The sequence below is a fragment of the Myripristis murdjan genome, chromosome 8 (genome assembly GCF_902150065.1).
Source record: "Myripristis murdjan chromosome 8, fMyrMur1.1, whole genome shotgun sequence".
NCBI lineage: Eukaryota > Metazoa > Chordata > Actinopteri > Holocentriformes > Holocentridae > Myripristis > Myripristis murdjan.
In genome coordinates, this window is record NC_043987.1 from 3,459,125 (window position 1) to 3,485,252 (window position 26,128).

The window sequence follows — 26,128 nt, forward strand, 5'->3', positions numbered from 1 at the left end:
GGTTGTTCACAGTGGGTAGGGACCTCTTCTCAGTGGCAGAAGCATGACAAGACAAGAATTACTAACATTTGAGATCTTGTCACTAGAACATACTATTACGTAGGGATGGTCATGATTTTTTGAATTTTTGACAAGTCACGAAAGAAAAAGAAAGAAAATCGGTGCAAAAATTGATTATCTAATGGTGAAAAGAAAATTTTCTGCTGCCCTTTTTGCTGTTTTCATGAAGCCTGTCTTCATATCTCTAGAGTGCAGTGCAGCTCCTGTCATTTTACAGCTCTTGATCTGTGGTCTGTGCCTTCCTACCCTCAATTTTTAACCTTGATTTAGCCATGGAAAGTCATCTGAACTTCAGAGCATGAACCCTGCCTCACATTTGGTAGTTGGGTCACTGAGTAGTTGGAGGTTCAGTGTTCTGCTCGAGGGCACCTCAGCAGTTGTGGGAGTCGATTTTATTTATCTTTCCTTCTACAATCTATATTTTCTGAGGAAGTCCTGGGATTTGAAAAAGTGACCTTTTTTCTCCAACCTCTAAGCTATCAGTGTCCTGTAGATGGTGTGTAAGAGCCTCACCTGCCCAGAATTGAGCTTGAGGAAGGTGAAGTAGGCCTGGCAGGAGACCCGGTAAAGACTAAAGATGCGATCCACCACCCGTCTCCACACCCGAATCAAACCATCAGTCACCAGCTGGCCCGCCTCACCCAGCCAAGGGCAGGAGGCAAGCAGCTGCCGCCAGATAACATCTACCATGTCATCCTCCTCATCATCCTGCTGTAGAGCCATGTCTTCATCCTGACAAACACCAACAAACAACACGATCACAACAAGCTGCATGGCTCATGAAATGTCAAACTGAAGCATTGCTTTAAGGTGTACTAAGTAACAAAGTAAGAATTATGTTGAAAATAGATACCTCTTACTTGATACATATAACTTTACAGTGTTCATTAAAACAGCATGTACAGAATAAAGAATCTAATCCAACAGAAACAAAGGAAAAAATGAACACAATTAAGATTTGATTCTGCAGGTTGTGTTTTGACAACGCAATCTATTCTGCTACTTAGGCTGGTGAAAAATGAGACTGTACCTGTATGCCAGCAGGCCGACACATAGCCTGTCCAAGAATGCTGAAGATGGCATCCTTGTCTTCTTCAGTGGTGGCAGCTGGCAGCAGCTCCTCGATCTCCTTCTTTTCCCCAGCAAGGAGGGGCACGCCCTCCCCTTGGCTAAAGAGAAAAAAATTAGAAGAAATCGTTCTAGATTATGCTAGCTTTAAGAGCACTGATTCTTGGGAATTTGGATAAATCATGTCCCACTAAGAAAAATGCTATTTCTGTTGGAAATTTACAACATTTTAATGAATAAAAAGAATCAAGGGCATAATCAGGGGGTCCTTTGCACATTTGTAAGGTTCTTTTATAGGTTTATTTTTAATTTGTATTAATTTAATGATTATATGTTGGCCCATGCCCTACAAAACCAGTTGTCCTCGGATAGGAGATAATCATTTCAACTTGATTAAAACAACAAAAAGTAATAATTTCATTGAATAATATCTTTACCACATGAAAGAGTACATCATAATATGTATTAAAAACTACAAACGATGAGTTTTGAACAATATTTACTATTATTTTGCTCAAAATGTGTCCCAGATATTTGTCACCACCGTCAGATATTTATTTAAAAAATAATAATAAAAAAACTACAAGGTCATTTACATTCCTGAGGATTCCTTTTCAAACCTTCAGCTCTACTGCATGCTTCAAGATCGCTCAGGCTCCTGGAAGTTTGCTATTTTCTCTTAAATCTCTTCATATTTTTGGACACTGCTACTGTCACAACCATAACATGTCAACACCGTCACTTTTGTATAAAAAATATTAGATTAGATTATGGAATAAATGTATACTTTTTAAGAAGAGGTCTGATGCAGGTAGCAACAGGGCGAAAACAAGCTGGCTAATGTGAACAACTCATGCTGATCATGTGAAAGAGCAGGTTTTTGTCACCACCGTCAGACGTCACCACCGTCAGGTTTTCTGTGTGACGGTGATGACTGAAGTCTGAAAAATGCTTATAACAGTGCTCAGGATTGTTATTTTTTGTACCAAATAGATAAATAAAGTTATTAAGCAAGAAGCCATTGACTTGAGTGGTATAAATTTTGGAATTGTATGTTTTAATGAGGCGACTGTCACCACCGTCAGATTAGTGTCACCACCGTCAGAGGCAGTTATATTTGTTTTAAATGAATATGCTTACAATATGTTTCTTTGGTGCTGTTGAATTATTAAAGTAATAGTCTCTTTAATACAAAAATATGTTTTTCAAATAAAAAAAAAAAAAAACATTACGGTGACGGTGTTGACAAAAACAAAGTAGCCTAATAACTGGAGAAACGCCTATTTTATGAAAAAAATGCAAAATGAGGAGGTTGCACCGGTACATTGCTGAACAGCCAAGACCTTGGCCTATAAGGATATACCTTCAGATTTTGTAATTTAACGCACTTTTTTTTTTTTTCAAAATTAAAACCTGTTTTATCCAAATTCCCAAGAATCAGTGAGAGATGATGGGATTGGATAGAAAAGACAAGCCCTGTTTGAGTCAACCATGCCTATAGATTTTTCTTTTACATTTTCTCCTGAAAGTACTAGTGGGTGTGTGGTAAATTAAATGACACCATCAAGTATTTTGAGTCATCCTAATGCGACAGAACATTTTCTTAGAAAACAGCTATTATATCAATAGAGGACCTGAATGTGTCTCTTGATCAGGAGGTAACCATCTGGTGTCCACTAACCTGGCATTATCCACCACTTTCCTGCCCCAGCGGTAAGCCCAGCTGGCCAGGGCTGCCCAGGGCTTGGCCACCTCTGGAGCTTGGCTGGTGGAGAGCTGGTAGAGCTGGCCCAGCACAAAGTCTGGCTCCCCAACGCCCACACTCACTGATGACGCAAGAAAACCAAGGTTAACACTAGAAGCGCCACCAATGGTCATCTTTGGTCAACTCATGTAGATGCATATGGATGTGTATAAATGTTTCTAGATGTGTAAGATATTTCTAAATATGTTGGGATAGATATGTAGATGTATCTACAGATGTGCCCGGTTGTACAGTGGATGTTTCTAATGTTACCTGAGGTCTCAGCGGTGATGCGGGGGATGCCCTGGTCTTCCAGAGGGAGCTCCAGCAGGGAAGCGATGGTGCGGCTGAGAGGTGACATGCTGGCCGCTGCACCAGCTGTGTTCACTGCTCCTGACCTCTTTACCACCTGGACCAAATTGTCACAATCAGTTCTGAGCTCACAGTTCCTACTCTATGCACATTTTCCATTTCACAAGTGCATGTTTTTTTAAAGAACTTTATCCTTGGATTTAGATGGAAATATTGATTAGTGCTGCATATGGTGCATGCGGCATAAAATGTTCTACGTAGTTATGTAGCCAGTAAGGTTTTTAAGATTGGTCACCATGCTCACAACTGCATGCATGGACAATATCTTTAAAAAAACTTCCTCCAACATGGAAACTGATATGAACCACCAATGACAGTGATATCTATTGACTGGCAGAAACCAGACTGAAATCGTAAACTTCTCAATTTTTGCAAAAACTACAACCTAACACTGACAGGTTTATGTTGCAGTGGTTTCATGTCAAATTATCTCTGTATTAAAGTTAAATTCAAGCCTTCTTGCCATTTGAATTTGCACATGGCAGTTTGGGGTAAAATTAACATTTAAGACTTTCTAAATCCACATGAAAACTGATCAATTTCACAACAGCAGGCCAATTAGCAACAGTACAAAACGTTGGGCTGCTTTCATACAGAGAACAGCAAAACATCTGAAGAAATCTAAAATGGAATTTATGATGTAACATTGATTTTATCTATATTAAAATCTTTTTAAAGCTTTTGAGGTTCAACAATATACTTTAAAATATTCATGCAAGACCTTGCATCTGGTCAGAACTCCAAGAAGAACAACTGTGATGGTTTAACCAGTTAAAGAACAAGTTAATATTGTTCAGCAAAATTATTGAACTGTATTGGTTGCTGAGCCTGCCTGTTTGAGCTGAGGTGTCAGGTCTTTCCAGTCAGCCAGCAGCCATTTGCAAAGCGTCAGCAGTGAGCGGCAGGCAGCGCCTTCATTCTTCCCTGCACGGCAGTAAGACAGGGCAGCGCTACTCAGCATCTCCATGGCTGCTATGGACTGGCCTGTGGACAAGAGACAATACTTGCAGGAAAATGTAGACCGCACTGTTGTGCATTTACACTGTGAGAAACACAACCATCAAAAAAAACAAAAAAACAGAGGGCTTTTCTTTCATTCAGAGCTGATCAAACCAGCTGGGCAGATCAACAAACATCTCAACTGAGAGCAATGGCTGCAAATGGCCCTTTCTCATTCATCTGATACACATCCTTTGTTGGTCTCCTGTTGCTCACCTGCAGTGCACATGACTTTGGCTTTCTCAATCTGCAGCTCTGGCCCCCATTTTTCCCCAACAGCGCCCTCTAAGGTCAGACGCCTGAACACCTGACTCAGGTCTTCCTCCTCATTTTCCACCTCTCCCACACTGCATTCGCTGAGGAGACGGGTTGCCAGGGCAATGTTGCCCTGTTTCCGGGCAAATTTGATGGCAGTTAGACATAGCTCCATTAGGTGGCTGTCAAGGGAGGCAGTGGAACCTGTAACACAGTGTACAAGACAAAATAAATCAATTTTTTCATGAGAAATTCCATCCACCATTTAAAAAGACTTGATTAGGAAATAAAAAGTAAGGATAAATTTGGAGTTTGACATGAAACCAATTAAGAACTGTGATTCTAATTATGATAATACTCTTATTTAAAAAAAAAAGGCTCATTCCACTGGCTAACAGGGTTTTCTTAAATGGGGTTTTGAGAGCTGTAGGATGTAGACTTTACCTTAAAGCCAACCTTAGCTAACATTATCTTAATATATTATTTAGTTTCTTCCATCAGAATACTCAAAATTTTGTTGCTAACTAAATGACATATATAGATTAAAGCTAGGGGTGTGAAGCACCGGAGGGGGTGCTTCTAAAACAATGTTTTCATTCAACTTACTGCATTTCTTAAGTAATCTGCTGGTGAAATAAACTGGAATGTAAAGCAAATGGTCTTTAAATGCAATTTGGATACGAAACGACAGAGTTACCTTTGAGTTTGAGGAACTGCCTCTGGAAGATTGTGTATCTGCGGGCATGGAGGCAGGGCTGGACGTCCTGCTGCTTACATGAGGTCAGGGCCTCGCTGTACAGGGGGATCACACAGTCCTGCAAGCAGACACCACATAGGATGAGATTACATACACACTTTTTTCTAGGATGGTGAAAAAAAATGTGATCTGTTGCTGTTTTGCCTTCCATTTGTTTTGGATGACATCCCCCAAATAACAAAAAACAGGCCAGATTTTGCAGACAAAAGGTGACATGGATTCACAGACAGTTGCCCATAGTGTTGAGAATTCCAGTCCTTACAACTTCAGCTAATCATGAAGGACTGGTCTGCATTCGCCACATAGAAATCACTTAAAAACACTAAGTAACAATCCCATGACTGCACCTTGAAGCCAATTAATTAATTTATAGAGGCTGAACTGATACAAGAAGCACTGCAACTGCAGAGGTTTTCAGTTATAGGAAACTTGGACATGATTAATGTTGCACCCCACTCACTGAAACACCAGTTGGCTTCAAAACTCAGTGGGACTGCCACTCATACTTCTTATGATTTATGTTGCTTTGCTATAACTTCTCTTCTCTGATGCTAAGACCAGCTACAAACTCTCAAAGAAATAGCTCAAATAAAACATTCCAGACTTATTATGAATATGTCCTTATTGCTGAGAGAAACAGAACAGGTGTATGTGTGTGTATACCTCTTGTCCAGTGAGTGTGCTCTCCAGGGCAGCAGTGCAATGTAGCTGCAGAGTGGGGAGGGTGGGCAGGGCATCAGACAGGGTGAGGGTGGACAAGCGGAGGGGACCCAAGCAGATCCGGCCAGTCTGTTTCAGGCAGCGCACCAAGGTACTGCAACATAACAATTACATTTATTTAGCTGTAATAGTTTTTATAACAGATAGCTTTTGACATCAAAGGACAAATGAGAGTTTCAAAAGCATTTCAGAAAACAAGTAAAAAATTGAGGCCACTGACATCTCATCTCATCTCTGTAATGATGAGCAGCCTTTTAACAAAGGCACAACAGTCAGTCATTAAGGAGGACCTCAAAGCCAAAGAGCATGTCTAGGTATCCCTTTAATCCCAACATTAGAAGGCAAACCTACAACTTAAAATGTTTTAATTAAAACATTTTAATTAAATTAAAATTAAAACACAAAACAAATAAACAAAAGAAAAAAAAAACTGCACGTAGAATCTGTCTGAAAAAAAGCTTTTAAATAATCAATGAGACACTTTATAGACTGGCTCATCAAAGAGATCCTTCCCAAAATATACTGACAAATCCCAAAACTAGAGAAACATACAGTAATCTTAGACACCATGTGAGACCTGCTTCTCCATAGAACTCAGCAGTAACTGTCTACCACACTGCTCTCAAGCAACTGCTTTCACATTTATAAGTCTCTGTTTGAAAACTAACTCTGGAGTGGCCGTGGTCTTCTGCTCTTGCTGGTTCTTGACTGTTGTCATGGCACTGACAGCGCTGCGGAGGAGTTGGACCTCGATGGCTTTCTGGAGCTCAGATGGATCTGGACTCATCATGGAGGGCAGCAGCCTCTTCAAATCTAACACACAAATGTGCATGCGCACACACACACACACACACACACACACACACACACACACACACACATACGCACACATACGCACAATTCCTAGGGTCAGACAGAATCCTGGCTGGAAATGACTGAACCACACAATAAAACAACTGGAGTTGCTTCTCAAGTTCAAACCTTTCTCTTACATAATAGAAAGGCTCCAAGAAAAATTTAAAGGAGTACACTGACATATTTTTTTAAATTGGTCTCACTGGTCAAAATGGGGACAGAAAATGAAATCATCCATGTGTCCAAAAGTAAACTGTTGGCACCAGTGCTCCGTCATGCTTTATCTTTCATTTTCACTTTAGCTCGCACAATGTGAGTGTGAGTGATAGGCAGTTAAATCTACTGTCAGTGACAATTTTTTGCCAAGTTGATAGTTAAAAGTAATAAGGTCTTTGGAGGTTTCCTTTAATATATTTAAGTGTGGAGGCCCACTCTACCCATCTGTGGTGCACCACCACATGGCCGCACAATAAAAGGTTTTCCAACAGTGTGATTTTGATTATTTGGCCAATTCGCTACAATTTTCCCAAATTTTTGTAAACACATGGGGGCACCAAAGATTTCACATATAATCAAAATCCTTCCATTGGCAAATTTGAATTTTTGTTCGAAACAGCCACGTTATAATATTATGCATCTGCGACTAAAGTCGTGAATATTCATAAACCATGGAACTGAAAACTGGCTGTGGAAAGCAAACGTTTTCCTCGGGATTATTTCCTGGTGGAGAAACAATTTCACTCCAACCATTTTCCAAGTCATCAAATCAGTGCTGCTGCTTTTAGGAAAGCTAATGTGTAGGACTTTATTACAGTGATGGAATACTGGTGTGAAGAAAGTTTGAAGTCTCTGAAAGTTCATTTTCATATCATAGTGGAATAAATGGAAACCAATGGCTGGATAAAAGGGAGGGAAAATGACACTGGAGTCCTAAAATATGACTGGTAAGTATGATGGTCAATCCCATAATGTACCTACCCAGTTTGTCCTTGCTGCTAGAGCTCAGCAGGCTGTAGTCTTCTCCAGGAAGTAGTTCCAGCTGAGCTGCACACTCGGCCAGATCTCCATCCTCAAAGCGGCTCAGAGCTTGGATATAGTTCAAGTCTGTCTTCAGGTGGATGCTCGCTGGGTTGGTGGAGTTCTTCTTAATGGCGTGGACTTTTGCCTGCCACTCCTGAACTGAGGGCCAGTCACAGAGTGCCACATAGCACTGACAAGCTTTATTGGCCAGGAAATTAATGACCTCAGGAGAACACTCACTGGACTTCAGCAGCACGGTCTTCCTTCCATCACCTGGTCAGAGGAAGTCCAGTAAAAAAGACAGCATTGTGGATACTTTTAGTGCTGCAATTTATCAAAGCTACAAACAATATTGTTTTATCTTTTTTTTTTTGCAACTTGTCATGAATGTCAAACAAACTTTTTAAAATCTCATGCCTCACAGAAAATGAAGTGTTGGAAAAAAAAAAAAAAAAGGTAGCTACTGAAAGCTGATTGGCTGATGGTAGCCGTTTTATCATGGCTATACAAGCTTATGATCCCTTAGATGGGCAGTGTGTGTTTGGTACTGACCATTGCCGGGGTGTTTGGGACTGGTGGTACTGCTATTGAGTTTGAGCTGAAAACTTTTGATGCTGCAGTCCATCCCTGTTACGGCACACAGCTGATCCTGATACTCCACAGCTGCCTTCTCAAACCTAGACAAACACACACACAAATATAGTACTGAATGCCACAGAATCAATAAAATGAACGTAAAACATCACACACAGACAGAAAGAAAACCCCCATTTATTGAGTTTAGTTATTTCCTAGTTGAGCAATGCAATTTTGAGCACTTTAATAACAAAGTAATTTAGTGAAGTGATGAATGAAATATAACAAAACAGCATAACAAACTGAACAAATGCTGCTTAATTACACTTCACAAGGAAGGTAACAAACATACAAACCTGAACTAATACTTCTATTATGGAAGTTAAGATTACTACTGATGCATAGTCCCTTGTATTCTGAATGAAAGGAAATGACAGTAGTTTGGGCAGAAATATGAAGCATTACAACTAAAATGATATAGAAATGATCAGCTGGATTTGCATGTTGATTTTTTTTTTTTTCCAGAACACTAAAAAGTTCACCCTTTTATTCACAGTTTAATTTTGGCTCACTTTCACAAAGCCAAATTTGAGATTTTAGATTTTAGAATGTGTGCATTGTGTGCTCTCTTCTCACTGTCATTTAGACTAAGGAGGCATAGTACAGCTGTCAATTTTGCCTGTTATTTATTTATTTATTTATTTATTTATTTATTTATTCAAAAGAGGTTCAGCATTGCTCTAAAACAGGATTTTAGATTGCTAGAATTGGAAAAGAAACCCTAGGTCTGTGTTTGGTTAGTCATGCAACACATGAAACACACTGGAATGTCCTATAAAGGTTTTAAAATTTCTTACAAATTTCTTGTTTTATTGTCCTTTTTACTGCTTTATTGCTTTTACTGTTTTGTTGTTTTATGATCTTTTATGCACATTGATTTTAAATTATAGCATCAGACCTTGCTCTGTTTTTAATTTGTTTGATTGTTTTTATTCTTTCTGTTGTTTCATTGCTCTGTTTTAATTTGTTTGATTGTTTTTATTTTTTCTACTGTTCTTTCTGTTTTGTTGTTCTATTATCATTTTTGTACAGCACTTTGTTTTCAGCTGTGGTTGTTTTAAAGTGCTATATAAATAAAGCTGAGTACTGTTCACTGAATGAGCCTTTTAAAATTGACTTTTGAAGAGTGCCTGACTCTCCTTTTTCTTGTATATATTGTTAACCCCCACTCAAAGAGCAAGTCATCAGAGATTTTTCTGTGTATTTACAAATTGAACCCCAATGTAGCACTCTCCTGTTTTCTATAAGGATTTTAGGATGTTTTCAGTTCAGGACAGCAAATTAGACAGATATCAATTTTTTTTCTAAATTCCTAAATAGCAAATATCCTATACGGCATCCTGAATCAAGATAATGCAGGATTTCAGACTGTCAAATGTTTTGGGACATGTGGTTCAACCTGTTTGACATATTTTACACAATTCATGGCATGTGTCGTATTTCCCAACTGAAAATTTGAGGCCTCTTATGAAAGTATGAACACAAAAAGTTTAAAAAGCCTAAATATAAAGTAATATAATGCTTTTGCACCGGTTTTGAATACTCTGTTGGAAGCGAGGCCTTACCGTCCCTCAGCCTGCAGGGCAACAGAGCCCAGCCAGCCCAGACTCCTGCCACAGGTAGAGAGGCTCCACGCGGCCAGACCCTGTATGGCCTCGGGACAGCGAAGCTCACACAGAGCCTCCACCAGCAACATCAGAGGAACCTCCAGCTCTGGACCCTGGTGGAGATGAGGAAAATCAGCAGGAAATAAAGAAATGTTTTGGTAAATAATGCACACAAGGGATTCGGTGCAACTACTTTATGTCTTTGGCTATCATCTCTGTGATTAGGGCTGTTGTTTGCCCTGCATATCTCATTTACATGGTAATGTCAGGCATTTTTATTGGATGATGTTTCGTTCGTTTTTGTCAGATCACAACTTAAAAGGACTTCGTTCAACTACACACCAACCAAGCAAAAGAATATCAACTTACAATAATGTGCCCATTAGCTATTGAAACACAAATGTGGATCAAATTCTCTTATTTCCAGAGCTGTGTCATCTGTGAACAATGACATCTAACCATTGCCACCTCAAAACTCATAATGTTCAGCGTGTACCGACCTGGGTGCTGCTGTTCTTGATTTCAGTGAGCAGGTCAAAGCCGTGGCGAACTGTGACCGCCGGCTGGCCGGACAGAAGACCCACTCTCATCAGTGCCAGGCGAATCCTGGTCAGCCAATCCTGGCATGTCTGACGGTTGGTGTAGAAGAATGTCCTGATGCCCTAAGAGGCAGCAAGGGAAGAACTTAGCATGCACTGTTTGGGGGAAAAAACTGTACATGTGTGTATAGATTAAGGCCACTTTATGGTTCTGTGTCAAAACACGTCTGAGACTCTTGCAGTCTAGACACGGGGTGAGACTGTGGGTTTATGAATCTCCTTTGGCCCTTGTATGTATGGTTACCTTTGGCGGAGCAGTCAGAGCATTGGCACAGCCCTCGTAGGCATTGTACATTAGCTTCTCTAAGTTCTCTAGGTATTGCAGCAGCAGAGCCAGGCGGAGTTGGTTGGAATGGTGGCCATCTCCATCACCTCCGGCCCCGGCCCATGTTTCAACATCCTGCTCCGGGTTCTGACTATGAGCAGACAGGCTCCGGATGATACCTAAAACACAAGAATAGCGTCCATTCTTGATTTGAAATCTTCTATTTTCCTCTTAAAAGAAGAGACACACCAGTCTGGTCCGACAGCAGAAATGATAAGAGAAATGAGAGCTATCTTTGATTAGTGTTTCAGCTGCACCGAGCTGGCCCAAGGCTATGGTTCCTTACCCTCAATGGTCTGGAAGGTGTCCTGAGCACGGCCCAGTGGTGTTCGGAGCTTGGACAACACAGTGAACTGGGCAGCCTCCCACACAGCCCACTGCCACAGCACCACCTCTGTCTTCAGAAGGGCCCGTGGCACCACCCCCGGCCCACTGCCATCCACACCGCCTCGGCAGTCCCTCTTCTCCAGCCTTTGGCAGCTGTGGTACAAACGTTCCAGCCATGGATCTTTGCTGTGAATATGGAAACATCAAGTTTAGGACAGCTTCTTAACATTTAAGCCCAATATATACAGAAGTAGCAGTCCTTTATTAAATTAGTTTGTGCTGTCGTGTATAGAATGACAAGCACAACAACAGGAATAATGTGACACTTAAATCCTGTTACAGGGGAGCCAGCACAAAGACGGTTTCCACCATGCTTTTGTTGTGCTCATTTCATTGCCTCATTAAACAAATGATCGTCACAGATGAAAGCAGTTCAACTGCAGCAGTTCCTGCACTGCATAAAAGTGTGAATGCTTTAAGAATTACTGTTCAAAGCTTTTTGTTCTGCTTTTCATTCGTTACAAAATGCTTTTACTCTGAGTTTGTGCAGAATACTTTAATACAATGAAAACTAACATTTCTAACATTTTCTATTACTCAGATGCCATAACTGGATCATATTTAGTGGGTCAGTGTTTTCCTTTTTTATTGCTTTGTTTACAGGGCTCAAGACTAAATATTTCCATGTCCCAGGGATGATCAAAACTATGTTTCAGACAAAAATCCTCCCCTGGGTGGCCTCAGAACAAGGAGTTCTTGATAACGACTGAGTTTTGCAATGTATTTCAAGCTTGCATTATCAGAATACCTCCCATCCACACACACTTGCACTGATAGTAATCAATTATTCTTCGCAACACTAATATTTGCAGTCATAATAGACTCTGTAAAAACAAACATCCTGAGACATAAATGCCAGCATCACAACTCATTTTCTCTTGAGGTGAATGAAAAGTGATGTACCCTCCACGGTGCAGGACACCATACAGGATGAAGCCAATCAGGTCGCTAAAGTCCTGTGGGTGGAACGTGCTGCTTGGCGCTCGGCTCATATGACGGCGGAGGGCTAGTGAGATTTCCCCGATCTCTGGATGGCTGTGGTTACTGTGGAAACACAAAAATTAATGTGACATAATCTCAAAAGTGGACATTGTGCAAAAGTGCAAGAGGAATAGGACATAAACAAGAACAGAGCAACATACACAACTGACCATTCCCAGACCCAGACCGCGTGTAAAATATATTTGACATTTTATTTACTCCATAAATTTCATGCAATAGTTTCCCAATCATGACATGCCGTAAACAATATCTAAACATCTCAATTTGGATGCCCTACAGTGGTTAATATGAGCTTTACCTCAATGCCACATCCAGAGGAATTGTTCTTAGCAGCTTGCCATAGGCCTGCCTCACCCTCACTGCAGAGTGGACCAGCTGGACTCTGCACACTTCCACACACCTAATAAAACACCAACATACACAAGTGGTTAAGATGTTAATTTGTTTTGACAAAAATTTAAAAATGTAAAGATTTACACCACATGTAAATGTGGTGTAAACACACACACACACACATGTGTGTGTGTGTGTGTGTGTGTGTGTGTGTGTGTCATAGAGAGAGATGCTGACCTCTGCAGCAGCTTGGTGGACAGAGATGAAGACAGGACCTGGAGGCTGTTGCAAGTCTGCAGGCAGACGCCAGGGTCTTCATTGAGGGCTGCTCACAAAAAAAAGGAAAAAAGCAGGAAAAAGGTTCATGTTATTCAGTTTAGGTGCTGAAAGTAATACCACTTTCAATATCGCATGTAAGGACTGCAAGCTCCACTAAATCAAGATGATTAATCTAACTGCAGCTAAAAGTCCCTATGCAAGTGAAGACTGTATGTGGAAATATTAATATTCATTGACCTACATGGTTTATTTACTGTGTGCCTGTCATACTGGTTTGTATAGTATTAATGAATGTTTTTTGACACTAAAAGGAAAAATACACTGGCCTTATCTTAAATATTAGTAGCACTTTTCACAATTAAAAGACACTGCATTGTGTCTTTTGGGAGGAAAACCATTTCAGCTTCAGAAAATCCTTCCTTTTATTCAAAGCGCACTTGGTCATAATCAGCTATATCATCAGAGAAACATTTTCGGTCAATTTGCAATCCCAAAATATACCTCCGCTAGACTGTGCTTGTCATAGACTCACCGTTAGCCAGCAGACCTTTGCAGAACTTGGTGAAGGAGGGCAGGGAGAAGAGAGGGCTGTATGTGTCCGACTTCTTCATCAAGACAGAGATTTCCTGAGCCCAGGTCAGCAGCAGCTTCCTGAACATAGCAACACAACACTCAGCTTCATGTAAAAAAAAAAAAAAAAAAAAAAAAAAGGCTTTGAGATGATAAAACACTCTCAAACAACCATTCTGCAGGGCTGTCAACTGGCAATAGCTGATTCTCTAAAACTACTCTACTCTAACCCCACACTACACAGCAAATGTTTTTGGTATCTCCATTCTATGGCCTGTTATATATTTAAACGTAATTTGCAAGGAGCTACTTCAGCAACAGCCCTGTCCTCTGGTTCTATCTATACTTGGCAGTTAATCTGAAGGGCAACTATAAAACCTCCATGGCGGCTCAATGGGAGGCTCACATTGCCTCTTGCTTAAGAATACTTCAGAGTTGTAGAGGTTTGAACCTGGACCTTCTCTCTAAACAGTAGCGCACCCTGCTGGAGCTGAATAGAGGTAGAGAGTGCATTGGTATGAGAGTGAGTAAGAGAGAGGGAGAACCTGGCCTCAGGGTAGAGGTGCTCCTTGGCCAGCAAAACTCCAAGCAGGCTTAACAGTGTGCTGAAGTGTTTCTTTGTTGCCGTGGTGACGGTGCTGATGACTGCTCCATCAAACAGGGATGGGGACGACGATGACAGGCTAGACGAGATGAAGTGATCGTGTCTACAAGGATAGACAGAAAGAACAGAAATGACATGGTTAAAAGGAGAACTGGAGCAAAAACTGAGCCTGAAAAGTAACACAGGGGGGTCTTGAGGATTGGGTTGGGAACCACTGTTCTAGCCTATGTAATTTATGGTTGATTTAGAGGTTCCATAGTTTATTATTTTTTAATCAAAGGTCCCTGTAGTTTCCCTGTAGCGTATGGGGAGAAAACTGCTAAATTAAGCTTTCATTGTGCGTGTTCTTTATTCTAACAAACCAGTTTTTTGTAGGAGCTGATTTCAGGCTAATGAGCCACTGATCTGACTGGCTGCCTCATCGCAGGATTAGGCTTTCAGCTGATGAGGAAAAACTAGAAAAGCAGAGTTGGTGAGTGGGAGGGGCTGTTCATCTTGGGACAATTCAAATATAGATTGTCAATCCTAGATTCACATCATTTTTAAATAAGGAAAACAGTCGTATTTCACATTTTCTTGTCTATTCGATAAATGACAAATTGCTTACACACAGAAGGCCATGAGTTAAAAAACTCTGGTACGATATGAGACTTTTGGGTTTGGGTCTTTTCATTGTTTGCATGTCTGTATTACCTGGTGCAATGGGAGTAGAGGGTGTACAACACAGCATACTGGACGGCAGGGTAGTAGACTGCTAACTCTGAATGGACGACCATCAGGTTCTGACTGAGCAGCGCAAACACCGTGGGAGACAACGCCCACATCTGAAAACACACACCAGGACATGGATATACACAATTAAATTAACCAGCAGATACAGGTATAAAAGAGGGGACATTGGGAATATATTCTGAATTTTAGCCAGATATTTCTCCTTCATTGTCTATGTAACAATTTAGTGAACATGTCAAAGCTGCACAAAAACATGTTGACCCATTTTTCAGTTCTTACACCATGTGGCAAAACAGCTCACTGAATAGAGGACAGACATTGAAATTAATTGGTAGTTGAAGGGAAAAAAGGATTTTTAATTTGCATTATTTTTCCTTTAGTATCAATAGACTATGAAATCAGAATGAGTAGCAGGAAAATGTTAGATTATATTTGATACTATAAGGTTGGGTAGTATGTTGATATTTTATGAACGTTGCAATATAACACTAGGTATCATCTGCATAGCATACATGTTGCAATAATAATCTTTATAGAGCACTTTTCAAAATCCACGTTACAAAGTGCTTAATAAAGGCAGCAAAAAATAATAAAATAAATACCCTTACATATACCCTTATACCGATTTTTACTGCTTTTTAGGTGTGCATTTGTGTGAGGGAAGAGAGTGGATAAGGAAAGTGACATGATAAACACAATAAATACACATTGTACAAGCCCAGGCGAGTAAAAGGTCACCATTCTACATTCATTGAAGAATGAGTAATAATTTTATGTCAATGTTATGCTGGATGAAAATAAAAGGGAACAAAAAAACACCACATTGAGGAAATCGCCACAAGAGGCCAGCTGATGGCTGCTCTCCGCCGGCAGTGAGGGAACACAGGTAAACATGTTAGCTGATCTCCTGCCATAACCTGGTTGCTCACAATAACCTGGATTCTTGTGTGCATGTACAAGAAGTGAATGAGGACCACCGCAATGTGGAGAAGCTCTTTTCAGGTTATTTGAAAGATAAACCACCATGTTTTTTTCCCACCATGGTTAAACAACTGTCTTGTGACAAAACTGCACTGCAACACTCCAAGACATCCCTGTAAGTTCATTTGCTTTCTCGTGAGAAGCAGGAGAGAGACCCTATTTTCTCACCCCGATGAGCGAGTTCTTAGTGTTGCCGATAGTGGTGAGGGCACTGAGGTTGAAGATGAGGGTGAACTGAGCCCTCTCCGGAGGCACCGTGAGGGAGGCAAAGGCAGGGTGCTGAATGTCAAGGCAGGGGCCGCTGGGTGCCACGGTCCCACAGGTGGGCTGCAGGGGGGTCAGGAGGCTGGACAGGGCACACGACATCTCGCCCAGTACCAGCTTGTAAGCCGCCTCCAGTGTTGGAATATTCTTCAGGCTCAGCAATGCCTGGTACACGCTGTGAACAGCTGTTATCACCTACAAACACACACACATAAGGCAGAAAAATGAAAACTACCTCAGTGATTGCTCCATCCAGGTCGGCTGTGAGCATCTTGGCAGGTAATACTATTTAAGATGACATGTTTGATTATTGTTTAAGCCAGGAGACGCCATAGAGTTTGGACTAACAATTATCTCAACCTTATGCTAGGCTTTCTCTCTTTGTTTTTGTAATTCTTTGATAAATCATACAAGAGAACAGTGATGTACAGTACACTAGAGGAAGCCTTCAAAAACAGATGGCTACAAATCTGTCCATTTGCAGAAAAAATAGAAAATGGACACAAGGTTCTATTGTTTATTAGTCTATCAACAGGGATGAAAATCTGAATGAACAGCTCTCACTGAAAATGAATTGAATGACCAATTTGCTATTTGTTTGAATTATCTGAATTTTGAGTTTCAAGAAGTTTGCCTAGTATTCAGATAACTGTTTACGCTGCTAGACTGTCATGAGTTTAGTCTCGCAAATCTAAAAACTTTTCGCCAGCTCTCAAAAATTATTACCATTCATTCCAGAGGCACAGTTTAACACTGACATCAATCAAATGTTACTCAATAAAATAGCTATATATCTACATCTATATATCTTTTTTAATATCTAAGTGGTTGACAGTACTGTGGCCAAGGCAAACTAAACCATGACAATAATTTGTGCTGGACTCACATTTACATCCACCTTCATAAACAGATACATTTAAAGCTGGATCCTACTTGGAAATGAACACAATGATAATGTGATTCCAGGGGCAAGACCTGTTCACAATGACATGAGGTTGTGGTTATGCACCACAATGTAAAAAAGCACATAGTATTGTAGAAGAACTGAATCTCCCTCTTGGTGGAGATATTTTTTTTCTTTTTGGTGGATATGGAGAGAAACAATTTTGCACATACCATAAACCTGCAGGCACCTCTGCAGCTTGCACATGTCTGGGCACACAGAAAGCATGAACCAAGCATTCCATTTGGACTTATGAAACTCCATGTCAGCTTCTTATCCTCCCTAACACACACACACACACACACACACACACACACACAGAGAGAACCTGATACACAAACACACACACAGACCTCTTTATCATGATGGAAGCGTAGCTCCAGTAGCTGGGATTCAGGTGCCAACAGTTTCTCCACAAAAGAGGCAGGCAGCTTGGTATTGATTTGGTCCACAATCTAAAAAAACATGAGTGCACACACACACACAGAGTAAGAAAGCCACATTAATGAGGTAGTATTTGTTATCTAGGACTATGTTATCTAGCATACAGTTGTAATCTACTCACATCAGAGCTGCTAAGCATGCATTTCCTCTGGAAACAGGTGTAAATAGACTTTTAGCTTCATTTTCTTTCTCAGACTCCACAAGGCCCCAAGCATTAATTTAGTTTTTTACTACCTTTCTGGTAGTGCTGTTGTCATTTTTGTATTATTTGTTTTTCTAATAATTTTGATATTTTTTCATGATGCTTAAAAATACTATTTATTTGCTCATTTTCTGATCCATTTTCTAATTTTTACACTGTAATTTTTACAGATTTTTTTTTGCTCATTTTAAAATCAGTTGTCAGTAATTATGAAAACTCAGAATAAAGCTTATTTGAACATGTAACACAAAGAAAACATCAACAGAACCCAAATGATGTCATTGGATTAGATTAATTGACTTTCACTTTCTTCCAGTAATACATTAAACCCAAAAGAGCAGAAATGATGAATATAAATAATAACGTTTAAATTTGGAATGAATGAATTGTGAGAAATCGTGAATGAAATGATCTACCAATCTATCATGAAAATCATTACAGGTTAAACTGACTGCACTTTTTCAACAGGGTTTTCGCTGTACATGTGATGGCACTCTACAGGGATCTTACCAGTGTGAGCAGGCTGAGCACTGCCAGGCTGTAGTCTGACCCACAGGCCCGGCAGCAGTCCAGCTGGTCCAGGCCATAGGCTAGTACGGCCTCCGTCAGCTGGCCACAGGGCTCCACACTGACCAGCAACACACTCACACATTCGTTTCCTGCTGTTAGAACCGCCTCAGAGAACAACACCTGCTTGGCCGTTGTCACGCAAGCCAGAACCCGGTTAAGAACCTAGAAAGGAAGAAAAGAGGACATCACACCAGGTTGCTTCACACAGTGAGGTGGAACAAGAGTGCTCATGACATTTGTGAAGCAAACAAAAACAACACTAAGCCCTAAAATGACGACATTTGTGAAGCAAAGAAAAAAAAGGAAAAAAAATTTAAAAAATCACAAAATTAGCAGTGCTCCTTTCTAAATGAGTAACTGTACTCGTACTCAAGTGCAATTATTTTGCATTCACCTATTTGTTTGTCCACCCTTCAGAATGCATTGTTTTGCCCGTTGATTTTGCAGTCTGTTGTTTTTCACTGGCTGCTTTGTGTTATAGCTGTCTGATGGCACATAGTTATGGAAGTACTGTCAAGGCACCACTTGGATCAATTAAGTTCAACAGCCTTGCTAACTCCTAAAAGTTCCTGGAACTCAGATCTTAGTATCACCCTTGAACAGACTAAATCAGCTTCCAGGAAATTTAGCTGGAACTGTGTCACTGCCAATGGAGACTCTTCCAGAAATCATGACTTTAATTTCTTGCAGTTGAGAGGGGCCACTAGTGACCAAACAGCAGGCTGTTTAGAAGGCTAAAGTGATCAGATCAACAGACAGTAGGCAGTGTGGCCCTATGCCCCATGCTTTATCTGGTGGAAGTTTGTACTAGAGCAGGTATACAAGACACAGCAGTAGAAGTTGTTCAGTTTCAGGGTTTTAAGCTGCAGTGGAGACCCAGCTTCAAGTAGGCTAACCTAGTGTTGTTCGTGTTGTGCCAGAATATTACTGTGCTGTGGCATAATGTGGTTGTGTTGAGTTGTTGTAAATCTTTGCTTCACAATTGCCATGTTGTGAATGGTAAATTTCTATTTATAGGTCAAGTAAAATTATGAGGTTGTACTGATAAGAGACAATAGTCACAATCCATACTATCAAGCAACTTTAGAGCAGTGTACATTTTATAGTATTAAATACTAAACAGCCCTAGTTGCAATCAGGTTTCCTTGTGTGTGGCTCTTACATCAGTGACATAAGCCTCGGTGATGGGGGGTCCCCTAATAGGGCTGAAGCGCTCCCCGATGCTGCGAACCACAGTGCTGAAAACCCTCAGTAGTGCTGCCAGCTTGGGCAGTGACACCGTAGGTGGGGGAATGTCTTCGTCCAACACTTCACCTGACCCCACATGGCTCAGGTCCTGAAAGGAGCATGAAGTAAGCAATGTAATTAAAGACCACCCTTCACAGCGATAAATATCATAAAGTACGATAATTGTGTGGTAATATAGGTAACATGAATATTTAATAACACACAAACATTTGTGTGTAGCTTTTCAAGATCTGAAAAAAAAAAAAAAATGAATTTCCATATTTTTCCAACTTCAACCTGTGTAGGACACCATATCTGGAATGCACCTTCAAATATTTCCAATACTTCATTACCAGTGTGACTTCTGAGTTCAAGTGGTATCAGAGCACAGCAACAGAGAAATCTGAGGGTGGCCTTTACAACACGCCTCAGACTCATGGCAATCACATCCATAGTTTCACCTCTGCATAGGCCTCCATATCCTCAAGGAACTGTCCCAGCAGGGTGGTGGAAAAGGTCAGGTCTGCCACCCAGAACTGCTCCAGACTCTGTAACCAGCCTGAAGACAGGGAGACAGAAAAGTAGCTAGACAGGCAGACTGTCAGAAATCCAAATCCAAATTTATGACTTTTAATGCTACCAGCAATTTGATTTAATTTAACAATTATCAAGGTCCTGCAGAGGCTTTAGTATTTTTGCATGATGGTAGAAAATGGCCTTGCTAAAATAGTGAAAGAATATCTTTGTCTCATCAAAATGAAAACATAATTCATCAGCAGCAATGGTAGGGACAGGTGTGAGTTGTACAATTTACAGAACAATTTGAGTCAATGTCCCATTTTACACAGTAATTAATTCAATATTTTGATTCCAATAATAGTGGATTGGAATAAAAATATTCCAGTGGATTGCTTATAGAAACCGAAGGTAAACTGAAAAAAGTTTTTTGTTGGAGATGAGGGACTGTCTGGACTGGCTCCTGTTTAATTACATGGACTACTTTGCATCTGAGCTTCAATTTGAAAATTTGGTGAAACTAGACTCTCACCTACAAGGTAAGCTTTGAACGAACCATTTCTGTCGCTGCATTGCTGATTTATGAGGCTTTTTGTTTGTTTGGGGTTTGGAGAGAGTGGCTATAATGCTTTTAAAACTGGATGCTTTTGAATGTTGAGAGATAGATCTAAAATGTGTATATGTTTAGCTACAGTTTTTACCATTTACAGGCTAGACACAAAAGTATGTACAACGCAGTTTTCAATGACAGACCACAGGTCACTCTGTGTGCAAAAAGATGGAACTGCAAGCCCAAATGATCTCTACATCTTTGGGCACAAATGAGGGAATCCAACTGACCTGAGACCTGCAGAGTTAGAGACTGCTTCTGTGTGTGGTCAATGTGCCAGCCCACCAAGATGTCCACGGTGTCCTGTGAGAAAATAACCAGCATTTTAACTTGCATAGAGGTGGTGGTCAACTAGAGGTTAGAAAAGCAAGCCTGTGACTGAATTCTTGAACCCGCTGAGAAAATGTGGCCAGAGATGAATGAAGCCATGATCACATAGGACACTTTTCCTCCCTATTTTTATTAATGTCAATCAACTGTGGCAGGAATAGAGAGAAAGGAAGAGAAAAAGTCACTGTTTCCCTAGCCAAAAATGCTTTGTTCTACAATCCTAGCTGAATCATGCATTATCAGTGATTGATGATTCTCACCCTGAAGTTGGTGCTGAAGACATGAGGGTAGCTGCGAGCCACCTGAAGAATACACTTCACACTCTGACACAGCAGCTCTGGCGTGTCCACATTCTCCAGGATGGACTGCAGCCTGCTCATCACCAGCTGAAACACGACATAGTCAATCGGTCAGTCAGTCCATTTCTCTGAGGGTGCAGATGCAAATTACCCTAAAATATGCTTATATTTCAGGTAATGTGCATTTTAAGATGTGTTGGGCAAGTGCGGGTACATTTGCTTCAATGTTTTGTGTTGCTTAGTTTAATTTTGTCTGTGGTTTCACAGTCATGTTTCTTTTTACTTTTCATGTCAGATTTTGTGCTCATAAATGTGTTGCCATTCTTGGCCAAAACACTCTTGAAAAATCTTGGTCTCAAGGTTAGCCTTATAAACTTTAAATTACACTGAATAAATTTTATGTTTACATGTTAGGCATTTAGAAAGCACTCATATCTGGGCAAATATAGTGCAACAGGCATAGTAATCAATTAAAATTCAAGAGAACAAAGGCTTGAGTCTAAGTGCCCTTACTATGTTCCCCTGATCATGTAACCATCATGTTCAAGTGCTAGGAAAAGAAACAGAGCTGTTATTGTTCAGCTAGTGTTGAATGAACTTCAAACTAAACTTGATCACTGACATTATTTATCAGTCATCAGCTTCCGAGCCGCCAAACTTGTGCTATGACTGCATCATTGGCATCACTCCCTGCTTCTCTGATTGCAGAGGTTGCAAAATTGAAGAGTAATTTTTTTTTTTTTTTTTTTATCTTGCCTGTTTTATTTGAAACACATTTTTAGCTGGACCAATTTATCTGGAACAATTCCTTAAGGGTGGAAGACTGCTCATGTTCTTCACTGTCACGAAGGTGGAAAGATACTTCACTGTTCTGTCAAGCAAAAACCTTGGAATGGCTTGTAAATGCATGGTGGTACTTCGCTCTCAGTATTCTGTGTTAAATGTGGAAGTTTAGTTAAACATTTGTCTGTATATGTTCTTGATGTCAACATTAGTCTGTCTGGTGATTCGTGCATGTAGAGCCCAGGCCTCCCTCTTTTTATGCATCTTCATTTGTGAGTGTGGATTCACGATTGACTTTAAAAAAAATCTTAGCACCGAGTATAATATGAACAAGTCTGAAACGGGACTCGGAGTATCACATAAGGAAGCCTATGTCTAATAGGTTTTCAATGTTGACTGCTGAATTTTCATAATATAACAAATTTAGAAATTTGATCTGGTTCGGTGAACATCAGATCTGCTTTCTAGTTCAGTTATGTAGGCCTATGTTTCATGTTTCAAAGCTGTTTATATTTTAGCAAGAACTATGTTTTTAAGAGTCTGTGTTATAATACACATGAATGAAGAGGCAAAAAACAGAAGACCTGTGTAGACTACTTGTCATTTCTTGTCATGAATGGCATTGTATCTGAAAACAAAAACATTTTGCTGTTCTTTGTAGAATCCTCAAAAGCATTTGACAAATCTGACCAGTATCTGCTGCATTCAACATATTAAGGCCCCAGTTTTTCAACCACATGGTAATGAAACCAAGAGTCCACTAACAAATACTACAGGTGCTCATTGTACCAAATGTGTATTCAGATAGGCAGGTCAAAACCAATTTTGTATATTTTTGTACATCTAATTAAACATGAGTATATTTCTGAAGAGCAAATCAAAAAACTCATTTAAAGATTCAAATTACTTCAATCTTTTCAAATCTAAAGCACAAACAAAAGTGGTGTCTGAAACCTAATCCAAAATGCATCTCTGAAAATACAACTCAGCTTGTCCACACAGATGGGGCATCAAGGGCTTTTTTTGACATAGCACATTCTGCTTTTTGTGTCTCTGTTTTTCATGTCAGAGTCAGCAAGAAAAAAAGAGATACCTGGAATCTAGTGGTTTCATGTGTCCTCAACAACAAACAGATCCCTTTATACTCCCTGAGTGACGCTAACACGCATGATGAATACCATCTCCACTACAACTACAAAATGTCATCATCAAAACAGAATAATGATGAAGCTTGTGGGAAACTCATGTTACCAACATATAGCGCTGTTGGACATGAAGTTGCTCTTACAGTGCACATGTCTTATGGTTACTATGACAACCATGAGATTAGGATTGGGCAGTATCAAATTTTGTGATGCCCTTAAACCTCACCAAATTTCACCCCAGTACACGCTGCTAGAACCTCATTTTAAAAATAATGTTGTAGGATGCTGGAGAAACAATTTAAATGCTGAATTTATGTCATCACTGCTAAACCATCTCCTGCCACCAGGTGGTGGCAGCACCTCACTACAATACAAAGACAATATTCCATGGAATGCTTAAAACTCAATGAAGTCTGAAGTATCCCATTACTATTGAAGTTTGAAGTATCCCCATCTGTTGCTGTAACTTCCCTCATGCTGGCTCTCCCTGAAATGTTGCCAAATTGCAGCAATTGCATTCATTTTAAGCTGTGACCAAATAGGACATGTATTTTCTGCTCAAATGCACACTTGTGAGCACTGCTTGTAACAATGCTCACAAGTGCACAGAGCGCAAGGAGTGTGACATCAGTGCCATTAGTATCCCCCTGTAATCTGTCTAGCCAAAGGGGATAGTGCGGTTGAAAACACTAAGCCTTGCTGGCATACAGTGCGACACCACTGTGTAGGCACTGTTAAACATGTACTGGCCAAGAAAGCATCAGAAAAAGTGCCACATTCAAATATACAGGAACATAGTATGAAGGACACATGATCAAACCATAAAAAGGGGGAAAAGGGCACAGCTCAGATCAAAAGCGCAGGTTTATTGCCGCCTTTTGTTCCCTCTCTTACAGTGATGAACTCCTTCCCTGAGCTTCACCTGGAGTATACTGCTCCAGAATAAAAGACATGGATATAGACCAGCAAGCAACATCATGTTAAGCAGCAACACAAAACTGAAAAATTGTTTAAGGACACACAATACCACTCCTTGGTTTGGGATTCATTATCAATGCTGTGTTGTTGCGCATCCTTCAAAATAGGGCTGCACAATTAATTGAAATCCTATTGAAATCACAATATGGATAAATAAAGTGCAATATACAAATGGCAACCGCTGTATTTTGATGAATCTTAAATGTGACAGTGTACTATTATAAATGAAGTGCTACAGAGCTCCCCTGGCCTACAAATTATATTCTCTAGACATTAAAAAAAAAAAACATGGTTTTGTGCAGATCCTGCAATAATCACATCATCTTCATTTTACTATTTTTTCCTTGTTAAAAGAAAATTATTATGCAAAAATGGATCAGTCCCAATAAAATAGTAAGTATCGCAACATCTGTCAAAATAATTACATTTTTTTTTTCATGCACTCCCGTTTCAAAATAAATTCTCAGCTTTATGTAGCCGCTCCAAATCATGTTGTTTTCTGGTCTAGTTAATGGACCAGACTTGGTGCATGTATTGCACTTGCATGAAGCAGAAGGTACAACTATATGGGTAAGAATCCAACTACCACTTTAAGAGGAGCAGTCACGAGATGGTAATGACAATGACACAACTGATATTTTAAATACCCCAGGATACTTGATAATCACAAAAGCATCCACTGAGAACTAATTTTGCTAAGGGATTAGCATGCACTGCATACAGCTAAACAACGGCAAACAGGTGAAAACTGATCAGAAAGTCAGGTATTCTTTCAACACCAGGACAATTTTGAGAATGACCTCTCCAGAGTTTTAGCTGTAACCATTTAACTATAATTACCTGCATGATGGGAGAGAAAGCCTTCTTCTCCCCAGCAGCCTCTAGGGCACGCTGTGCGGCTACCAGGTACAGCAGCTTCACATCATCTCGACCACAGGAACTGAACTTGAGGAAGAGCCACTTGAAGATCCGCTCCGCTTCGTAGCTTAGCACAGTGCAGAGTAGTCCAAGGCAGGCTGCTGCATCCTGACGCAACTCCCACAGCAGCTTACTGCTGCACACGTAAGGGCCAAGACCAAAGACACGCAATGTTAGATACCACAGCGGAGAAGAGGGAAGAGATATCACAGCAGAGATCAGTCAATATCGGAACAGCAGCACTGGCTTTGAAATGTTTGGCAGCAGTGGTTTTCATTTCTGCCCTCTGAGCTGATTCATCAAAAGTGCATATGGTCAGGGCTGTGCTACTTGAGAGTGACCTCCAGACCAACTTTCAAACATCTTGGACATGCCTCACTCCCATGCCTTTTGTAGCTCAAGCTTATCTAGGCCTCACCACTACTGGATGTTGATTCAACTTTTACTTGCATAAACATTTTCAAAGATATTTTTTCTCTATTTTTACTGTCCCCTTAGCAGCAAACAAAAGCAAGTATATAATTGTTCAAAAGCTTCTACAATTCACTGATTACTGGAAGCTGATGGGTGCAGTTTAAAGTTCCAGCGGACAGATCTAAGCCGTGTCCCAAAAGCACACTACATACCAATACTCAACAATACATACTGTATGCTCCACTCTCAGTGTCATGTCTGCCACCTTCCAACTACAAATTTGAAAGCAGCTGGCGCACAAGTACACAAAACATTTTCTCAACTGATATTTTGGTTTGGGGTTTTTATGAACTTCTCATTTTACTGTTGAGTAACTCCCCCTCTCCCACAATTTGCCTTGCCCATAATACAACACAGTGGGTGCTCCCAGTGGGGCAGCAATGACAAAACCCAAACTTGTTCTCCTAATCAAATACATGCTGCAGCTGCGAGCGTCAGCTTCAACACAGAGTTAGAGCACTACGGAGCATTAAACCAATGTTTCTGCTATGCAACACAAGATTCAAAATCAACTTGCTAT

At 40.3% G+C, this 26,128-nt stretch overlaps 1 protein-coding gene across 4 annotated transcripts in view; it reads right to left on the reverse strand.

Moving 5' to 3' along the window:
- Positions 1 to 26,128, reverse strand: part of smg1 (SMG1 nonsense mediated mRNA decay associated PI3K related kinase) — a 66,562-nt gene that overhangs the window by 26,289 nt on the left and 14,145 nt on the right. For 3 of the 4 annotated variants that reach the window (XM_030057075.1, XM_030057073.1, XM_030057077.1), the window contains exons 6-34: positions 25,057 to 25,270; positions 21,272 to 21,397; positions 20,912 to 20,984; positions 20,017 to 20,114; positions 19,491 to 19,664; positions 18,269 to 18,490; positions 17,466 to 17,567; positions 16,074 to 16,364; positions 14,886 to 15,016; positions 14,134 to 14,295; positions 13,551 to 13,669; positions 12,977 to 13,064; positions 12,705 to 12,806; positions 12,308 to 12,448; positions 11,304 to 11,530; positions 10,937 to 11,136; positions 10,594 to 10,755; positions 10,052 to 10,206; positions 8,403 to 8,527; positions 7,809 to 8,123; positions 6,644 to 6,788; positions 5,919 to 6,069; positions 5,196 to 5,313; positions 4,460 to 4,702; positions 4,077 to 4,228; positions 3,146 to 3,281; positions 2,810 to 2,954; positions 1,091 to 1,229; positions 574 to 792 (exon numbers count right to left, since the gene is read on the reverse strand). In XM_030057075.1, coding sequence (XP_029912935.1) covers positions 574 to 792; positions 1,091 to 1,229; positions 2,810 to 2,954; positions 3,146 to 3,281; positions 4,077 to 4,228; positions 4,460 to 4,702; positions 5,196 to 5,313; positions 5,919 to 6,069; positions 6,644 to 6,788; positions 7,809 to 8,123; positions 8,403 to 8,527; positions 10,052 to 10,206; positions 10,594 to 10,755; positions 10,937 to 11,136; positions 11,304 to 11,530; positions 12,308 to 12,448; positions 12,705 to 12,806; positions 12,977 to 13,064; positions 13,551 to 13,669; positions 14,134 to 14,295; positions 14,886 to 15,016; positions 16,074 to 16,364; positions 17,466 to 17,567; positions 18,269 to 18,490; positions 19,491 to 19,664; positions 20,017 to 20,114; positions 20,912 to 20,984; positions 21,272 to 21,397; positions 25,057 to 25,270 — 4,675 coding nt within the window. The remainder of the gene's footprint in view (positions 1 to 573; positions 793 to 1,090; positions 1,230 to 2,809; positions 2,955 to 3,145; positions 3,282 to 4,076; positions 4,229 to 4,459; positions 4,703 to 5,195; positions 5,314 to 5,918; positions 6,070 to 6,643; positions 6,789 to 7,808; positions 8,124 to 8,402; positions 8,528 to 10,051; positions 10,207 to 10,593; positions 10,756 to 10,936; positions 11,137 to 11,303; positions 11,531 to 12,307; positions 12,449 to 12,704; positions 12,807 to 12,976; positions 13,065 to 13,550; positions 13,670 to 14,133; positions 14,296 to 14,885; positions 15,017 to 16,073; positions 16,365 to 17,465; positions 17,568 to 18,268; positions 18,491 to 19,490; positions 19,665 to 20,016; positions 20,115 to 20,911; positions 20,985 to 21,271; positions 21,398 to 25,056; positions 25,271 to 26,128) is intronic. The other variant, XM_030057074.1, reaches the window with a different exon arrangement.